The following is an 18894-nucleotide window of genomic DNA, read 5'->3' as shown; positions in this document are numbered from 1 at the left end:
CCACAACACTGCAAACAAGCAAATCCATGGAAACACCTGCTAAACTCCTCTTGGAATTAAATCCAATTAAATCTCTGTATTTTATTTGCCATTAAAGGCCTGTAAAAGAAACAGTTATTACCACATCTGCGTTTTAATATTTTAAATGCAAGGTCCACTCTAGTAGCTATTCACTTTTGACCGTATCTCATGGACTTCTTCAGCAAATGGAAGTCAGTGATAGCTCAATAAGTGTGACCTTGTGTTCAGAATATTTGATATGACTTCATAGAGCATGCCGTAACCTCAATACTGCTGTGGCCACAAAGGGGATGTTTGGTGTAAAAGTGTGAATGTTTGCGAGCGATCACGGTTGTTGTTTGACTTCCTATCTGAAATAAAACACCAACACCTGCACACACTTCATGCACAGCAGCAATTTGAAACAATTTATGCTCTCGCTGTGAGTCAAATGTGGCCGAGGTGAAAAAAATGGGATTATAGCTCTGCACCAAGGAGTACCATCATGTCCCAGTGGGACACACAGTCGCTGCATGTTGTGTTAAGAAAATAAAATACAGTTTTTTGGCCTGTTGGAGACAGACAGCGCCATCACTTCCTCTGTAATGTCACAGCATGTATGTTTCATGAGTCCTGCTCTGCTTTCTTTCCTCTCATGTCCCTGCCAGTTTTTACACTTCTAACAGCCATCACATATCCAGAGAGAGAACGAAGTGACAAGCTCAGCTCAGCAGTAATTGGCCAGCTCGCAGATGACAGGGCAGATAGACACAGGGGAGACGGACAGGAGGAGAAGCTGCTCCATATTAAACAAAGGTCCAGCGACACGTGGTGGTACCTGCCCCGCGCTGGGTTTCTTCCTCTACGTGATTCAAAGGCCAGAGGTGACATTGGCAGGATTGTTCAGAGAGAATAATGGATTTGTTTTTACTACGATGTGAGAGGAGGCTTTGATGAAAGCGATACAGGGAAACCATGACACAGCTTTACATTTTACAAGCCAAATCAGGGGGAAAAAATTCTGTCTCAACAACTCAGATGCTACCAAACTCTCTGTCACAAAAATCTTTTTGTTTGTTCTCTGAATGTTAAATTTATGTGAAGTTATGTGCCTCACAGTGCTGGGTATCAAACCTCAGTACGTTTTAGTAGCAACAGAAAGTAGGACCACATAGTCTTATTTTCTGATCAGGACGTTCTTCTTTGAAATCGTAATTTTGACAATTTTATACTAATGTGTTTGGGCAAAATGTGGCATCAAATTCAATATGAAACTCTGGTATCATATTGGTATTGTAAATTAAAAAGGCTTGAGCGATTTAAATTCGGGGGGGGGGGGGGGGGGCATTTAACATTCATGTCAGAGTTTAATTTCCATCCCATCAAGCAGAAGAGTTGTTCGGCTTCAAGCGACCAAAAGGACACACACCATTTGGGTGGTTAGCTTTTACTCAGGAGTGGCTTTCATGTGGCCACTTCACCGCACAGAGAGCTTCAGGGGCGGATGGAAGTTTTGGTTGTTCTACACTTTTTTCTACTTCACAGTGATGGAGCCCAGCGTGCTCACAGGACTGCTAATGCATTTTTTTTTTTTCACCCGTGCTTTTTAATATACTGTCATGGAAGTCTGTGGACAGTTACTGAAGCGATCGTACAAGGGCAGGTATGTGCCTTTCTAATATGTGTCAACCTAGTAAATTTGCTACAGACCAGGGGAAACAAAGATAAATAGGAGTGCTGTTATAATGTGTTTTATATTAGCATATTGATAGTAAAGAAGAATATGTTAATGATACACTTTTACTCACTTCTTTCCTTATAGTGCCCAATGGCGCTTTAATGGAGGAGTTTAAGTACCGTGGAAAGCGGAGACCATTGTTCATATTGTGGACTTCCCCCTCAAACGCAATCTGAGATACCATAACATTACCAGAGCCTCGGCCCAGCCTGGTAACAAACCAGGTGTTATCACTTCTAAAGCCACTGAATGTAGCTGCAGGATTTTGGAAGAGCGTGACAACACGTGGCTGACTTTAACGTTCGCAAGTAATTAACATAACATTAAAACACAATTTTTTTCTCCACAGAAAAACCTGCACTGTCAGTATAATTTCAAATAATCTATAATAACCCAACAATTTTACACGTAGGGGTTTTAAATAGAACACTATGATCCCAAGTGTTACTGTTGTCTCCACAGAGGAGATGAAGGGCACAAGAACCAACTAAGAAGCCATGGGACCGTATTCAGATAAGATAATTAGGTCTGTGGTGTATATCGCCACCACAAATGAATCATGGGAGTGTGCAGACTGAGGCTCAGAAGCGTCTGTGTACCTCTGCTTCAGTAAAGACGTTTTTCAGCATGTGGCTGTCAGATACCAGCCGCTGCGGGCTAACGCATTAGCTCAAAATAACAAATATAAAACATTCTTCAAAACTCTCCGCCAAGAACGTGTCTGTGCAGAGCATTTACGATGTCACAGTGAATGTGACCTTTGACCCTTTGGATATAAAATGTCCCTCACTTCATCATTTTATCTTGTTAGATGTTTGTGTTAAATTGTGTCATAATTAGCGTCTGAATTCTTGAGCTATGGCCAAAAATGTATCTTATGAGGTCACAGTGACCTTGACCTTTGACCTATTAACACCAAATTCTAATCAGTTCATCCTTGAGTCCAAGTGAACGTTTGTACCAAACTTAGAAAAAAAAAATCCCTTAAGGTGTTACTGAGATATCACGTTCATGAGAGTGGGACAGACAGATGGGCAACCCGAAAACACGATGCCTCCACCCACAGCTGTCATTGGCGCTGAGACATAAATATTAATAGTATGATAGTCAACAACATGTAGTGAGAACGGCGCTGTACTGTAGGAATAAAGAGCGAATGGTTTGACCAGCTGGACGCAGGAAGTCCCTGCAGTAACAATATGTTAGATGCTAAAAAAATGTCTTTTGTAAAGCAAAGCTGCCTGTGACTAATCCTAAACCCCGGAAATGAGTTAGCATGTTAGCACTTACAATTCCCTTGTCCAAAAGTATGTGGGTTTTTGGTTAGATATCAGATGTAAAGCCTAATTAACACAAGTTTAAGACATTTTCACGTTTTATTCTACAACATAAAATAGCTCTTAAAAAAGGCCCGGTCGCTAACAAGTGGCTAAATGAGATTACAAAAGTACGTCAATAGACACTCTAATGACGGCACCTGTTAGACAGGATAATATTATAGCATATACAGCAATAATATAATCAGTAAATTAGGAAGCCATGATCATGATGATGGAGTGAGCAGAACGCAGGTTTGTTTTAGTTATCTATCTTCTTTTAGTTTGTTTTGGAATCTCAATATTCAAACTCCAAATTCTGGCTTTAGAGTTGCAGGTCTAATGATTGTGAACTGTCCACTTTACACAAAGGTAAATCACTTGTATCTGCCACTGGTTCTTGCACGAGGCCCAGTGTCCTGACAGCCTGTAGTTTAAAACTGCAGTAACACAATAACAAACCAGGATGACAGTTTATCCAGATAACTGACTCACTGCTGCTAAAGTGTGCAGGGACACAGACTTATAGAACAATGATAATGTGACACACACACACACACACACACACACACAAAGTAAAACCAATATAAACCAAACCATTTCCATTTAGCCTCAAGTTTAAATTCAGTGAGGAAATAAACCTCAGAGTTGCTCTTTAAATCAAAATCCGCGGAAAGCTTTTAAATAGTGATGACTTCTCAACAGAGGGCGCCTCTCTGACAGATTGGGTATCAGTATCCATTTGAGTTCTCAGTGTCTGCCCTGATGTGGCGTTGATATAGTGATAGGGGTGTGTCTCAGTAAGGACCTCCCAAGAGGAAGGTGGACATCTGCTGCCTCTGAGGTCCTGTCACATGAAATTACAGACTTAATCAGGTCCTCTCCATCTCCTTGGCCCTTCTCCACCTCCTCCGTCTGTACGCGAGTTTCTCTCTGCCATCTCCTCTACCTCGTCCCTCTGAGTCTCAGTCTGTTCCCCTGCCTCTTTCTCTGCACCCTCCGTTTTCCTATACATCACATACATTTTTTTCTTTGCTCTTTTCTCCTTGACTTTCCTGTTAAGCCTCTCTCAGTACCCCACCCCCCATGATACACCTCTCCTCTCCTCTCCTCTCCTCTCTAGGTCACATGGACTTGCTCCAGCCTCCTGCTTCTGAGTCTTACTTAAACTTCAGTTTTGTCCGCTGGCCTGCGGCAGAGCTGTGCTAAAGCCCCAGGGACCCAGTGACCTTACTGGGAGGAAATGCAAGATATACTGTGCTGTAAATAGACAATGTATAAGAGAAGACGTAAAGAGAGGAGGAAAAAGGAGAAAAGGGGAAGAGACAAAGGGAGAGAAACAGAGTCTGAGACAACAAGAGTGTAAATGATGATGCAATGTGGGAATGATGCTATATTGGTCATTAAGTAACTAATACTGTAAAAAGTGTGTTCATTTTCATGACAATGCATGCCCTTTGCAATTTATTCGGGGATGGGGGATTTGGGGCTTTTGCATATCTGCAGTTAAAATGAATTTTACAGCTCTGCAATTCCCTAAAGAAATCTGTTTTCTACACATTTAAAAGAATTTTTAGAAATATAAATGAACAGACAACAAATACAAAAAGAATAGAAGAAATCTTCTTCTTCTTTGTTGGAGGGGTTAAGGGACAAAATCGTGCCTATATCCCTGATGCGTCAGAACATTAAACACCCCCTACTGTCCATCCTATTCTATTATATTGCACAGGCTTTTGCTTCACAACCTTCAGAATCATGTACCTTGAAAATCATCTTTTCCTTTCCTTTGCCCCCCCGACTGCGCGCAGCGATGACTCAATTGTATGAATGTTGATGATTTTATCAGCTCAAGTTTTTGCACAGGGCAAACCTGCCTTGTTTACAGCACCCACTCCTAATCATTTTCAGCAAACAACGCCTTACATCATAGTTGTGTGACACCACTGAAATATGACTTGCAAATTTCAAACATGAAATAAATCTATTTGTATGTGTTTTAATAATGAATTCCATCAGTGTTGTTCCCATACAGTGCTCTGGGATTCTGATGGATTCTTTTGGTTGATGTGAACTGTGATCGAGTTTATTATTAAATCCACATCGAAGATAACATTCATTCAGCAAAAAACCTGCACAACAAAACTGAGGGACTGTGTCCTCGATGCTTAAACATGCAAAGTTGCCTAACAAAAGAAATCGCTGCACAACTGCAGAGACACACATGGGAAACACACACATGCCACTCTGTCTGTTTGGTGGCAACAACAATAATGAACTGCCGGCATCCCCTCCGAGGAAAAGCCCAACACAATTCTGCTAATCCCTTCCCCAATCAACCCTCAGTGAGTGTCGAACCCTGATAAGCCCCTTAACTAACCACTACACACACACACACACACACACACACACAGAGTCGTGACCCATGCTCACCCATGGCAAAGAATGGGATCCCCAGCAGCGTGGAGTTGAACTTCCCGTCTGATATAAAGAAGATCCCCGCGGCGGTCACGTTGGCGATGCAGATGGTCAGGACTCCCAGGAGGCCCAGGAACGGCTTCCCCCTCAGGCAGTCTCGCATGGAGCTGGAGATGGTGGCGGCCAGGAGCACCAGCACCAGGCTGACCAGCACCTCCCCCTTGGCCAGCACGCCCGTCTGGTGGAAGTCCCGCCACAGGCTGAAGGAGGTGAGCGACTGGATGTGGAGCTGGTCGGTCGCGTGCGGCGCCTCGGACGTGGACAGCCGGCTGACCAGGGCGCAGAACTCGTTCTCCCAGCGCTCGGCGATGGCATCCTGCACCACGGGGCCGTGGTTGCGGAGGTAGTAGGTGATCTGTACGGCGCGGGCGAACTTGACCTGCTGGTCTCGGCTGTTGGGCGAGAAGGACACGCCGCCCAGCTGGTGGCCGATGAAGGACACGCGGCCATCCTGCAGGGGATTTAGAGATATCCGACAATTAGCTTTGACGAAAGGTACAATTCATAAAAATACATTATTCTACGTGTTTGCAGTGCTCGTGGCTACACAGGCATGTTGCCCTTGACAACAGACATCAGTGATGGGAAAGAGCCTGCTGTACAACATGCTAGAAACTTCCAACCCCACAGAGCATTGCAGCAGTAGTTATCAGCCTTACTTGCTCTAATGTTGATTCATCATTCGACTTGAACTCCTTATTACAGCTGCGGACAAAGCAGGTGATATATCGCGAAGGTAGATGTGGAGCTCCATAGCGAGGTTTTAAATTAATCTAATTATACGGTGAATGCAAGACATCACAGTGTCGAGTGTTTGAAGGTAATGCAATTGTGAAATAAGAAATGTGCAGAGCAGAAGAAGAGGAGTTCAATAAGACAGCTGGGACAATAAACGTGGGCAGCATTAGTCTCTCAGGAACAAATCAGAGCATAATAAAGACAAGAGGTTATTGTTGGCAAAACCTTTCTCATGTTTGACATAAAAGTGTGGCCTGGGTGGATACAGTAGTTCAGATTTTGAAGTTCTCTGTTTGCAGCTCAGGCAACCCTGTCCCCAAGAAAACAACTTTACATACAACTAATTTGCGAGAACAAAACATATATATACATATATAACTGCCACTGGATTAGGGTTTTGTGAAGGAATCTTTCCTTCTTTAGGTGTTTTTCCTTTATTATTAGGTCTCATTAAGTATTAGGCCATGTTTCTCTGCAGGGCACACACATGTCCACTACTGCCCAATCCCCATTGGCAGTTACCGTGGCAACCAAGGTCGAGCACAGACCCTCAGAGATAGAACAAGACAGAGTCTCCGGTGAATAGCCATAACTGCCCTCAGGGTCATGATTTACGCACATCTTCTCTGGGTGGGAAAGAAGCACTGAAGAGATAAACAATAGTCAGTAACGTGATGTGGCTCCATCCAGAACAACCGCATTTTGGTAACGTAGAAAGTGTGACGTAGTTATCTCTCCTCCCCGATGGATCAACAAATGCTTCTGCTGAAGACATTGTCTGAGTTTCCTGAGAGATCACTTATCACAAAGTGACCGGCTCACAGATTTCAATCACTGTTTTCTATTAAGGTAAAGAGGAACTGAACTGGATTTATTTTGCACAAATATGTTGATACTGAACATATCTGCACAATCTTCACAGAATTAAATATCTGATCTTGCTACAGTATTATTCAACTGTTTATGGTTGTGTAGCTTCTCACAGCACTTTGTTAATATTAGAGAAAGTTTTTTTGCTGCCTAAAACCTAAGAACAGGTGGGAATGTGGATGTGAACCCTGATCTCTCTGGTCTGACAGCCGTGCACTCTGTATCTCCGTCATCCACCTCACCCACTTCCTGGCGACTCTGTTGCAGTTACTAAATGAAATGCTTCATTCAAAAAAACTAAAATGTGCCTGTGATAGTCCAGTCTGATAGTAGAGTTGGCTCAGGAAGACAGTGAAACAAAATGAAATTACAATATAATATGTTGATATATTTATGAGAATTTGCCCCGTCAGGTCTCTGAAGAGATATTTCAAAGGAATCCTACTTCCCACATGCTAAGTTTGTTACTTAGCTACCAGAAATTCATAAATCAGGAATTTCATGTAACTACTTTTAATTAAGATGAAAAGGGCACTTTTCAGAGTATCCAATGCAGGATGCTTGATCCTGATTCAGGCAGCGATACAGTTCAGCTTGAGGAATCAGCGTTAAAGATTTGACAGTTCATGTACAAGAAAAGTGCAGCATTAGTTCGTCATGCAAATTCATGCCAGCTTTCAGGGATAATGGTGGCCACCTAGGGGTGCCACCATAGACTGTATATAAAGATGGACGACATCACAGCTCCCCAAAAGTGAGGCCTAAACATCTCAATCGCCCCCTGGTGGCTGGCGGCAGTATAGATCATAACCCCGCCAGTACATGTCAAGTACATTTTTCCCAAACATAGTTTCTGTCAGTTCTCAGTGCACTATTGTGTATTCAAGGGTTCATTTTTCTGATAGGTTTAGTTTTTATTAGTTATTTGAAGCTATAAAACGGGAGTGTGACATCATGATTGACAGCTGTGATTGACTCATGATTACTACTGCACAGACTCTGGCTACACATGATGTCAACAAGATGGCAACGCTCCTATCCGGGACATGTCATCCGTCTTTATGTACAGACACTGTGTGTGACACACATTTAAATATAGTACAGTGCGCATTTCCTGCAATCATGCACATACACTACATCAAAGCTATAGGCTTATTCGCCAGGTTTAACTGTACAATATATTATATATTATTATAAAACACTGACATAATAAATATTTCCTAAGCCCACTTAATCAGGGCAGCAAGACACACACGCAACATTTTGATGTGAGTTTGAACCCCAACATGACACTGTTTTGTTGTTGCAACAATGTCAACTTAATTTGCAGCTTATTGTAGACATGATTTATCTTGTTATGAGCACAATAATCCAGCACAGTCAAACAGCCACAATATGTTGTTTCACAGTGGGGAGTTTGATATAAATCTCACGCTTCTAGATAAATAAATCCCCATGATTGTTTGCTTCAATTTTTGTAAGCAATTTGCTGCAGTGAGACAAAAATGGATGCATTATTCTCCTCTGGCATTATGTGGGCAGCAGAATAAACCGGCCACAGTGGTAACTGCAACCTTCAAGTCACATAACTGATCCCATCCATAAGTCAAGAGCCAGGTTTCCTGACTACCTCTAATATATTAGCACTATTAACATATAAAACAATATCTGCATGTTATTTTTATACTACATTATTACTCTCAAAACAATCCTACTCAGCCTTTGAAATTTATCATTTCATGACAGTGTACAAGCGTGTTTCTGTAATGTAATCACTCAGTAATTGCTAAGGGAACTCGGAAAGCTTTAGCTCTCATTTCACTTGTGTAATTGCACAAAGCTGAAATTAATCTACCACATTGACTTCCTAACTTCACTAAAGCATTTCAGATAAATCTCAACAGTCACAACACACTTATCTATAAACTTTTGCACCCCAGACTGAGCCATTACATGCTCAGACTGTTGAAACTGCTGAAACACATGCATACCCATAACCAGCTGCAACACGGTGAATATTGTGCCATTATCAGGGCAACAATTTCTAAATCATCTGCAAAATGTCTGCTCAGCTCAGCTTCTGAAAATGCGCAGGATTTAGTTTTCTCTTCTTGTCTGTGGCAGCCTTTAGAAAGACAAAATATAGTTCTCGGTGCCATTGTGTGTGGGAGAGAGAGAACGACAGAGTGAGAGTAGGTGTGGATGGGGCACCACACAACAGCAAGTATGTGTGATATCTGTGAGAGGTTGAGTGATAAGTGAAAAGGGGGGATGTGACACCTCTTGAGCTCCCTGACAAAAGATGGATGTGGCTGTTGGGAGAGGTGTTTCCAGGTTTTTCTAACTAATTTAAACAGAAAAACTATAAATAAAAAATCAATAAAAGAATGTTAATATACGATTACTCTTTTCTAAGGCAACCTAATTGATATTTCTTTTGCATATTAACACTCTTTTGTTGAAGTAGCACCATAATTCTACATGGCAACGTACAATGTATTCTGTGGCTGTGTGAGTATAAGACAAGAGTGTGCAGCAACGCCAGAAGCTCTGTCAGGCTGTAACATTGGCACAATAGTGTTAGCATACGGACATGCTCAAATGGGTAATGTCAACATGCTGGTGTTTACCATGGTCACCATCTTAGTGTAGCGTGTTAGCATGCATACATTTGCTAATTGGTAAAGAGAAAACATGAGGTAAAGCTGAGTGTGATGCCGTTTTTGCCCATCAATCTGCACTCATTAGTACATAACGGCTAAACATGCTTTCAGAAATGTATTAAAAATCAAAAACTGAAATCTGTTATTCACATAATTATTCAGTATCTGCTTCAAACTTCAGGTGCTTCCTGTTTGCTTTAATTATCCTTGAGATGTGTCTAGAACTCGATTTGAGTTGAGTTGGAATTGATTGGACATTTAGTTTAGAAAGGCATGCACCCGCGTATATAAGGTCTCACAATTCACACCGCATGTCAGCACAATAAAAGCCGTGAAATCCAAAAACTCTCTGTAGACCTCCGGTAATAAAAGTGTGGCCAGGCATTGATCAGGGCAAGGATATAAAACCATTTCCAAAGCTTTGAGTGTTCCCAAGAGCGCAGTGGCCTCAGTAATTGTGAAATAAAAGAAGTTTGAAACCGCCAGGAATTGGGTTGGCCACCTGACCAAACTCAGTAACCAGGCAAGAAGCGCCTTGGTCAGGGGGGTTAACCAATAACTCAATGGTCACTCTAAAGAGCTTCAGAAGTCCTCTGCAGAGATGGGACAACCTGCCAGAAGGACGACCGTCTCAGTAGCGCTCCATCAATCAGGCCTTTATGGTTGAGTAGCAAGAGGGAAGCCACTTTCTGTAAACAGCGCACAGCCCGCTTACAGTTTGCCAAATAGCATTTAAAGGATTCTGAGAGCATGAGGAAAAAAATTATCTGGTCTAATGAGACAAAAATTGAATCATTTGAGCAGAACTCCAAACATTATGTCTGGCAAACACTAGGCACCGCTCATCACTTGGCAAATACCATCCCTACGGTGAAGCATCATGCGATGGGGGGAGGAAAACCTGCTCCAAAAGTGTATGCAGCCTGAGACTGGAACCAAAGTTCTGCAAGTACATGTATAGTCCACTATAACTCTATATCACAACGTGAAATGAATGAATACAAACACAACTACCAGGGGAATATAATTAAAGTGCAATATGAAATCATATAAATCAAACCCCATGTCAAAGTATCAGGTATTGTCTCTTTTTATTCTGCCCCTCACAACTCCCCCAGCTTTATGGAAGTACTAAATCATTGGGGCACCCCTTTAAATCAAGAAACCTGCAAACTAGCAGCTATAAATGTTTGATTAATATCCAAAAATAAAAAATTTCCATTCTTGATGATATCATAAATCCAAAACATTGACGAACAAACCTTGAAGTGACGCTACTTAAGATTAGCAACAATGTACTACAGTATTTTTGGTCATGAATGCACCATTTTCTAATTTGTTTTACTCACTGGCTTTCATTCATTCAGCCAATCTATTCATCAAATAGAAAAAAAGTAAATCAATATTATTATTACTATTATTTCAGTTGCATTGTATCACAATAAAATGATTTGTTTTAAATCATTCTGCTGTTTAAATGAACGAGTCCAAGCAAAGTGTGAGGAAATACTAACGACGCGTTACTAAAGGTTCTGTTTTACATTAAGAGTTAAGTCATACCATCATTTCACATTTGCAGTATTGTCGGTATTTTCTAAGATTGATTTCAACCACATCGGTCAGGCCTACTAAATATTTATGTATTTTATACTGAAAATGCCTACGTGAGGGTTTTAATGTCGTTTCAGGAGACACTATTGACTGTCTTTTGTATTTTTTATTGCCGGCCACCCAAACGCACCCTGGGGCGAGCCAGTTATTGACATCCACATACCTAACCTCATCGGCTAATTCCTGCGCCGTGTCTCCTCTCCTCCCATCCTCCACACATCACATCGGCTCTGCTGCGGCATTCAAGGTGCCACAGACCTGCTTCTGCATATCAGCTGTTTTTCCTGCTGCCTCACCGCTGCCGCTCTCACCTCCAGTTTTATGATTTATTAAAGAGAATGGGGGTGTAAAACAAACATTGACCTTAGCTTGACATTGCCGTGCTGCATACAACCCAAACTGCTCAATAACTTAATTCAATCCAGCACTCAATTTCACTGTCCCCTCATGAATGGAACAAGAAGCTTGGTCTTGTCCAACACAATATTATCAGTGTTAGGATAAATGTAATGCAGAGATGGCACACCTGTGTGTCTTTTTTATATAAATCAATTCTAACCACCGGAGCTTTCAACTACAGGAGCCCAGAGCGGCCAAAGTTGCCCCTCATTATCAGAAGATAACAACTTAATTATCTAATTATCATGAGATATCAAACTCTTCTCTCAAGATAATGGGCTTTGACACTAAGTACCACACAATTTCACAGAGACAAATCACAACCTTCAGTCCAAACCATGTGCATTTTATATTTTAAGCCCATTATCTTCAGATATCAATTTCATTATATTATCTGAAAATATCATGTAATATTTAATAAAATAAAAACTCTTGAATCAGCATATCTCTGAGACTGAAAAACATTAGGTGCTCCAAGCCAACTGCCACTGCTCACCCATTTTATGTTGACTGAAAATGACATTGATGACACGGGTACGTCCCCCCCACAGTCCCACAGACGGATAGTGGTTAACACGAACACAATGATGAGACTGAATAAGGAGATGAAACAAAATTATGATTAACAGGCTAGATCCCAAATGAGATGTCCAATTAATGTTGCTGAACAGTTTGAATTAGCCTGATGGAGCAGACCAGGACATCAGGTACAGGAGACTTTACGTTTGGTACCAGAGGTAAACAATGAAATACAGCTTCAGTCATTTGACAAGAGAATAGAGAAACTTTATAGCCAGGTAGGTCAGGAAAACAATGGTAATATATATATATTTATATACACACACACACACACACACACACACTGGGTATGTTAAGAAACAATTTCTATCGTGGGAGAATGACTAACTAAACTAAAGCAATTCAAAAAGTCCTCCCACTAGTCATTTGTGACTCCCTTCCAAAACAACCTATTTTCCGTTCTAGCAACCCTTTAAGTTGGTGCCACAGTTTGTCAGTGCTTTTCAAAATCTTTGCAAATGATCCGTCACATTCATGGTTAAAGGTCACATATTGTATAAAGGTAGATGTCAACGTGTTGTTTGATTATAGATCAGGTCTAGGTTCTTTATTAATACTGTGAAAGTATCAAAGCGCTCAGTCCACGGAGAAATGCTCACAGCCTGTATTCAGACACTGAGCCTTGAAACGAGTCGTCAGGACTTCCTGTAAACCACAAATATATTTTATTATGGATCATCACGTCAAATAAAACACTGACAAAATGTAAAATATGGAACCTTAAGGTTTAGTAAGGACAAGAGCAACAAAACTACTTTATGGTGATAAAAAACCAACATGCTAATGAAGGACAGGATGCTACAGATCGTCTTGCAATTCAAAATCTGATACATTGTTCTCCCAAATATCAGTCTCCACTTGCTGCCCAATAGGTTTTGCAGCACTATAACACTGTCACATTTCCCCAGCCTTGTTTACATTACATAATCTGTCTACCAGAGAGCACTGACAAGTTTATTGTTCAACTGTAAACAGCACCTTCGGATCAGACCTCTTCGAAAAAGTAAAGCCAAGGAATCCTTATTAAAAATGTTTGTTGATGTTTGATAATGAGATGACTAAGATGTGATTTTGCGCTAACGAGAGTGACAACAAACATTTTAATGTATAACATCTGGGCGGCTGGAAAACAGCTGTCCATATTTGTTATTATCTAAAATAAGCTGGTCCACCAGGATATTTTGGGGCCCATCGATTATAAGCAGATAATCACATACCAGCGTTGCCATAGGTCCAATCTGTTGCCGTAACAACTTCTGCACTTGGACTAACAATCAACAAGCGCTAATTAAGCTCTAATTGGCATTGTGATCAGGTTGCTGGTGGTATGAATGCAGGATGAAGCTACAGACTCACAACCCACAGGTATTTCTTGTTAATGTATGTATTTCAGTGTTAGATATATTTCCCCTCCATATGTTGGAATTGTCCATTGTTCGTTCATTTAGCCCCGTTTGCTTTTGCTTTGCTTTTTTCTAGTATTCTTTGATGCATTTTTATTCTTGTACTACCTGACAGCTTCAAAAGATTACGCAACTGAAAATACAGAAGACAGAGCAAAACAAAGAATATATTTTAAGCATTTTCTCCTGGGAACAGAGCTAACATTCAGCTCAGCAAAAAGTAGGACTTTTTACGAAGTCTACCTCTGTATAACAAGCACAGAAATAAATCCCGGCTGTGACATCAAAGAGCGGGATGAGGCATAAGAAGTCAGGCAAATGAATTAGCCCAGACAGCTCGCCAGACAGGCAGACAGAGAGAATAAGGATTCAGGAACATGGAGAGCGCAGAGAGCCTGACACAGAGTGAGGAGAGTCGCGGAGGAAAGAGGTCACATCAACCTTCAAGAGAGAAATACTGTCCTTCATGTCGCACACGACTTGTTAATAGTAATGTGCATGTGCCTGAGTGCATGCAAGCGTGTTAAACTTTTACATGTGTCACATAGAGACACACAGGCACAAGTTAGCATGCGCATGGGTAAAGAAGAGGCTGGACCACAGGATAGTTTTATATTCTAAAGATAAGTGGCATCGCTTCAGTCACATCACAGAAATAAACCAGTTTCTAGGCAATCATATGAAAGTCTTTTTTAGGACAAACAGCCCCACTTCCTGTAGTATAGCGTCAGCAGGATTAGCTGTGTTAGCTAAACACTCCGCATACTAATGTTTCGATATCAAAAGTAGGACAGTTGGATTGGAGGGGAAGCTTTTCTTTTTCTTGTGTGTCAACACAGAAAGCAACAGCTCAACAGTCACAGAAACCTGAAAAGTAAAGAGCTGCCACGAAGAGAAGAGGTGACAAGTCGTCAGTGATGTGGCCATATTTATGCTAACTACATTTTAATTGGTAGATGAAAGCCTCAATTTGTCATTTACATATCTGTACTTCAGAAAGTATCACTTTGACAGTATTTTCTAAGTGTTGTCGTCTAGTCAACAAAAATTACTTTCAAAACTCTTCAACGAGTCTAGTCCAGGAAAGTGACCATGACGTACCAAGGAACCAGCAGGAACCAGCAGGAACCAGCAGGAACCAGCAGGAACCAGCAGGAACCAGCAGGAACCAGCAGGAACCAGCAGGAACCAGCAAGAACCAGCAGGAACCAGCAAGAACCAGCAGGAACCAGCAAGAACCAGCAAGAACCAGCAGGAACCAGCAGGAACCAGCAGGAACCAGCAGGAACCAGCAGGAACCAGCAGGAACCAGCAAGAACCAGCAGGAACCAGCAGGAACCAGCAGGAACCAGCAGGAACCAGCAGGAACCAGCAGGAACCAGCAGGAACCAGCAGGAGCCGTATCGCCTACGAACTTCCGCTTGCAAAAATGAGGGAAGAGTCGCCAGTGAAACAACCCGCTCTGAGACAACGCTCCAATAGTGGGAAGACTTTACTCCTGCTGTGCTAAGAGTTCACGTCACTCAGTGCTTTGAATTTCTTATTTTTAAGTCCTAGAGAAACTGTTACCTTCAGAGCGTCCCACCTTTCTCTGGTGACTCTGAACCACTTACTTCATTTCATTATTGCCAAATGAAGTGATCAGTTTGTCATTCAAAAGATCATTTTTACTCATCTGACCTCTCTGTTATGTAATCAACATCAATGCCTCATTTATTCAGCTCCTTACAGACATTAAGCTATAAAGAAATATCTTCAATTATCACCAAGTCATGGTCTTGTGTATTCCTTCAAAGCACATACACAGATCTCTGTATCAAGAGCCTCTGATTATAAGACTGACTTGGTCTCTCATTGTCTATTTAATGAAGGTGGTGCCCCAATTTTCCACAAGTGAAAATTTAAATTCAAGTGTAGTGGTCGCTACAAAAGGGATATTATTAAACACAGACAGTATGAATGTATTTGACTGGAACTTCCTCCTACTGAAGAAATATTACATATGACACAAGGTCAATGACAACGTGAGAAATGTAGAGGTACAAAAGGGTAAATTCAAAAAGGAGAATGATACTGAATACAGTTATCTACTGACTTCTACATGGCTGTTTGTAGATATAGAAGTGACTCATTCTAATTGCCTCATTCTCCAGCAGCAAAGACACTAATGTATATTTTCTTTTCACATTAAACTCTGTGTCGATCATTTCTACGAGAGCGTAAACCGTGCAGCTTTTCTGTGTGTTATTGTAAAAAATCTGATTATCCATCGATGCCCTGCAAAAAACCACGGATCTTGTAAATGTCAACTTTTGAAAGAAAAGCTGAGCAACAGGATGATGAATGGCCCTCGCCGCTCCGCTCGGACGCTGATGCTGCATGGATGGCTCTCGCTGCTGTGGCAGCTCCTCAATGGAAGTTACAACCTGCCAGGCTCGTGATACACTGAATATGCTGCTTGTGACAGTTTGAGCGTGCGATATCAGCATACAGTGGCATGGACCTCACAATCCATTTGAGCAGTGCTGAATAAAGCTGGTCGTTATAGTGATGTCTATATTCTAGCAGAGCTGTGCAGTGCAGTGCAGTGCAGTGAGTGTTCCTCAAGGCCGTACAATAAAAAGCACACACCATGCAGCTGATGCAAAATAAACCCATAACCTTCGCACTGTTTTTGCCTGGTGTTGTGACAGTGATGAAAATTGGTTTTCATCTTTAAGAAGCTAGGTAAATAGTAAGTGTTTCAAACCCTGCATGCGTGCAACAGTTTTTCAGTTTAAAAGCCTCACTTGCTTCACAAACACCTGATCACACTCTGCAGAGCACATCTGCACCTGATGGACTGGCGGGCCTACAGAGTGAGCACCTGTATGACCACATGCAGCATATCCACATGTTTCACTACTGGGAGAAACTCGTGTGTTACTGATACAAATGTGTGCGGTCAAATCCCACTGAGCAACAGAGAGGAAAATAGAGAGAAGCAGGAGTCTATTAGCTTCTACAGCAATGTCATTATAAAGCATGTACAGCCAGGAAAAGGCCAGAGGGAGACACTGCATCAAAAAGAAAGAAAAAAAAAAGACAGAGGATATCCTTTTGTATGTGTGTGATGTGTGTGAGTATGTGTGGAGCAGTCAGGGTCTATATGCAGCCAATCAATTCACCTGCACCAACAAGGGAGGGTGAAAACTGCAAACCGGCTGTCTGTGTTACAGAGAGGGTTCCCTCACTGGCTGATATATGTAGCAATCTGCAGCCCCACATCACAGCCTGGGAGAATACAAGCCCACTGTGTTCATTCAGAAATTATGGCAAGCACCAAAGGGCCAGCCTGCTCCAGATATTCACATGCTGACTGCTGCTGCACTGTCACCACGGCTCTGAAGGAGAGATTTCGGGGGTTGGATAGTTTCCACAGGCCCGGCTTCACATGCATGTTAAGAGGAGCTGCAGTGTGTGCAAACACTGATAATAATAATTAAAAAAAACTACTAAAAAAAACTCACCTTTAATGTTGTGTTTGGATAGCTCACGGGCACCTTGAGGAAAGTGCTGTTGGAGAGCACAGCCTGCCTGATATCTTCGAAGATGGTGATGATATCATCCAAGAGGCAGCGCTTGTCTCTGTGGCTCAAGACGCAGAGGTGCGCGAACGTGTAATTGAATCCCTTGTAATTAACGCGTAAATCCAGCACCTGCTTGTGGACCTGCAGGACCTGGTCGGCTAGCTCCAGGATGTTTCCCCCGGACTTGGCGAGCAGGATCAGCCTGCCATATCTGCCCGGGGTGTGCAAATCCGAGTACAGCTTGTGCTTCGACTGGTCGATGGGAAACAGGCTGTTGGCGAGACTCCGCTCGATCTTGGCGAGGCTGTGAGTCGGGGCGACCAGCACCTCCAGGTCCGTCTCCGGCTTGAATCGGCTGAGAACGGTAGATCCGAAAATGATGGTGAGGACCGCGGGGACAGTGAGGAAGAAAACGGGGTGCCTGCTAACGAATAAGCCCAGCCAGTAGAACGAAGCCTTGAGCCCTCTGTGTATCACTTGCCGCAGCATCCTCCACAAAATCCAGCTTGCAGATGCCCCGTTTCCTCCGATGAAGCACATGTGACATCAGACTCCGTTCCCCGGCTTAGTCCAATTCGTAAGAGAATTACACCAGGCTACAACATCACACACGTTCACACACACGCACACACACGCGCGCACACACACTCACACACACATTCACACACACCACAACACCTGGAAAAACAGCACTGCAGCAATTCGCGGCAAGACGGACGGATGGACACACACACACACACGCACACTCACACACACACTCACACACTCTCGCTCTCTCTCTCTCTCACTCTCTCTCTCTCTCACACACACACACACATACACACACACACACAGAAAGGCAGACAGTCAGAAGAGCATCGTGCAATCAGCCGATCGAGACGAGTCCGCGTTGACTGAGCTCAAGCCATTCCGCCTCCATGTGATGGATAAAAGCCGAGCGAGTCTCCTCCGCTGCACCGGCTGCAGTAGCAGCGACGAGCCGTGACGGTGTGATGTGCATGTGTGCACTCCTCCTGTCTGCCTCCTCTCCTCGGCTCTCACAGCAGCCGTGGCGCCTGATTTATGTACTTCACTGTAACCATGTGGCGGGGGTTGAAGAGGAGGATAGAAGGCTGGAGGAGGAGGAGGAGGAGGAGGAGGAGGAAGGGGAGGGAGGAGAGAGAGGGGGGGGGGGGGTGATGGTGGTGCCTGGTTATTTTAGGAACAGTGGAGGCAACAGGCAAGATGGGAGTTGTAAGATGTTCCTGCAGGTGGCTGAATGACCAAAAAGCACTTGCAGGGATGAGTCAGTGTTCAGCTTCATGAATGGGGGAAACCCACCTTGTGTTGTGCCTCATGCTGAGTGGTTTATACAGGCCAGGCAGGGTGGTGTGACTGGTCCAGACGATACAGACCTCCCTGGTTTTTGGGTTTTTTTTTTGCTTGTTTAAGTGACTTCACACACATAACTCTACAACCCCAGCCGTTAACACTTCTGTTAATCGAATCTATTGTTTTAAATGGAGGCTGGTACATGTAATTATCTATCTA

At 42.7% G+C, this 18894-nt stretch overlaps 1 protein-coding gene across 1 annotated transcript in view; it reads right to left on the bottom strand.

Moving 5' to 3' along the window:
- ptchd4 (patched domain containing 4) overlaps positions 1 to 18480 on the bottom strand; it is a 46159-nt gene extending 27679 nt beyond the window's left edge. Inside the window, exons 1-2 of the mRNA XM_056363539.1 lie at positions 17305 to 18480; positions 5488 to 5983 (exon numbers count right to left, since the gene is read on the bottom strand). Coding sequence (XP_056219514.1) covers positions 5488 to 5983; positions 17305 to 17904 — 1096 coding nt within the window. The 5' untranslated portion in view covers positions 17905 to 18480. The remainder of the gene's footprint in view (positions 1 to 5487; positions 5984 to 17304) is intronic.
- Between the last annotated feature and the right edge of the window lie 414 nt (positions 18481 to 18894).

Source organism: Seriola aureovittata, chromosome 19 (genome assembly GCF_021018895.1).
Source record: "Seriola aureovittata isolate HTS-2021-v1 ecotype China chromosome 19, ASM2101889v1, whole genome shotgun sequence".
Taxonomy (NCBI): Eukaryota; Metazoa; Chordata; class Actinopteri; order Carangiformes; family Carangidae; genus Seriola; species Seriola aureovittata.
The sequence above is the reverse complement of the archived record's forward strand: the minus strand, read 5'-3'. Positions and strand labels throughout refer to the sequence as shown.